Consider the following 1,765-nt stretch of genomic DNA (forward strand, 5'->3'; position numbering starts at 1 on the left):
CTGCCTTTCTCTATTATCACCTACAGTAGTTTTGAAATTTTGGAGTCTTTCTTCACTAGCTTGGAGCTTTAAAGCTGCTCATCTAATATCATCTGTTGATAATGGGTATTCTTTCACTTTTTTTTGTTCTGCAGGTAAGAACCATAGACGTTTTTTTAGTTAGTGGCTGCTATCTTCCCTAGTTTTAGGTACCGTTAGTAACAAATCCCTTATAATAGCAAATATGTTTTATTTTTTCAAATATGGCTTTGAGGTATAGTCATGTGTGGCAGTCCCCTTTTTTTGTTGATCTACTATTAAATCCAACTGTTTTTATTGCATTTTAAGTATAATTGTGTTCTCTTTCATAAATTCATAAAAATTATCTTTGACTTAAGGATTTAAGATATTTTACAGATTTGGATGGTTACTTGATACATTTTTCTTTTCCAGGGCTTACTGCCAAGACCAAGGGAAACCCCATTTCTTGTCTCCTTTTTCATTGCTCAAGTTGTGACTACATGCTCTGGAATACTTTCTTATCCCTTTGACACAGTTAGAAGACGTATGATGATGCAGGTATTTTATTTTATTTGTAAGCTTAATTGAGATTTTTAACACCTCTGATAACCAAGTATAATTTATTCAGATTTTAAGGAAATTTTGGCTGAAATGCTTAGGTCTTTTGTTTTACTTAAGTAAAATAAATACTTGATGTATTCTGTCATATGTTCTTTTTTTTCTGATTTTATTCTTTTTTAAAAAATTTAAGCATGTTATGGGGGTACAAATGTTTAGGTTACATATATTGCCTTTGCCCTGCCCAAGTCAGAGCTTCAAGTATGTCCATCCCCTAGATGGTGCATACCACATCCTTTAGGTGTGAATATATCCATCCCCTCCTCCCTGCTTCCACCTGCCCAACACCCAACGAACGTTACTACTATATGTGCACAAAAGCGTTGACCAGTTAATACCAATTTGATGGTGAGTACATGTGCTTGTTTTTCCATTATGATACTTCACTTAGTAGAATGGGCTCCAGCTCTACCTAGGATAATACAAGAGGTGCCAGATCACCATTGTTTTTTGTGGCTGAGTAGAATTCTATGGTATACATATACCACATGTTACTAATCCACTCATGTATTGATGGGCATTTGGGTTGTTTCCACATCTTTGCAATTGTGAATTGTGCTGCTACAAACATTTTAGTGCAGGTGTCTTTTTTATAGAATGCCTTTTTTTCCTTTGGGTAGATGTCCAGTAATGGGATTGCTGGATCAAATGGTAGTTCTCCTTGTAGCTCTTTGAGGTATCTCCATATTACTTTCCACAGAGGTTGTCCTAGTTTGCAGTCTCACCAGCAGTGTATGAGTGTTCCTATTTCTCCACATCCACGTCAACATTTATTGTTTTGGGACTTTTTGATGAAGGCCATTTTCACTGGAGTTAAGTGTCATCTCATTGTGGTTTTGATTTGCATTTCCCTGATGATTAGAGATGTTGAGCAGTTTTTCATATGTTTGTTGGCCATTAGTCTATCTTCTTATGAAAAGTTTCTGTTCATGTCCTTTGCTCACTTTTTGATTGGGTTGTTTGATTTGATTTTTTTCTTGCTGATTTTCCTGAGTTCTATATAGATTCTAGTTATCAGCCCTTTATCAGATGTGTAGCATGCCAGTATTTTCTCCCATTGCATAGGTTGTCTGTTTGCTCTTGTGATAGTTTCCTTGGCTGTGCAGAAGCTTTTTAATTTGATCAGGTCCCATTTATTTATTTTTGT

The 1,765-nt window shown here is 35.5% G+C and overlaps 1 protein-coding gene across 1 annotated transcript in view; it reads left to right on the plus strand.

Moving 5' to 3' along the window:
- The window catches only part of SLC25A31 (solute carrier family 25 (mitochondrial carrier; adenine nucleotide translocator), member 31), an 80,383-nt gene that overhangs the window by 71,383 nt on the left and 7,235 nt on the right, over positions 1 to 1,765 (plus strand). The window contains exon 4 of the mRNA XM_012643280.1: positions 433 to 558. Coding sequence (XP_012498734.1) covers positions 433 to 558 — 126 coding nt within the window. The remainder of the gene's footprint in view (positions 1 to 432; positions 559 to 1,765) is intronic.

The sequence above is a fragment of the Propithecus coquereli genome, unplaced genomic scaffold, assembly GCF_000956105.1.
Source record: "Propithecus coquereli isolate 6110/MARCELLA unplaced genomic scaffold, Pcoq_1.0 Scaffold195, whole genome shotgun sequence".
In the NCBI taxonomy this organism is placed as follows: Eukaryota; Metazoa; Chordata; class Mammalia; order Primates; family Indriidae; genus Propithecus; species Propithecus coquereli.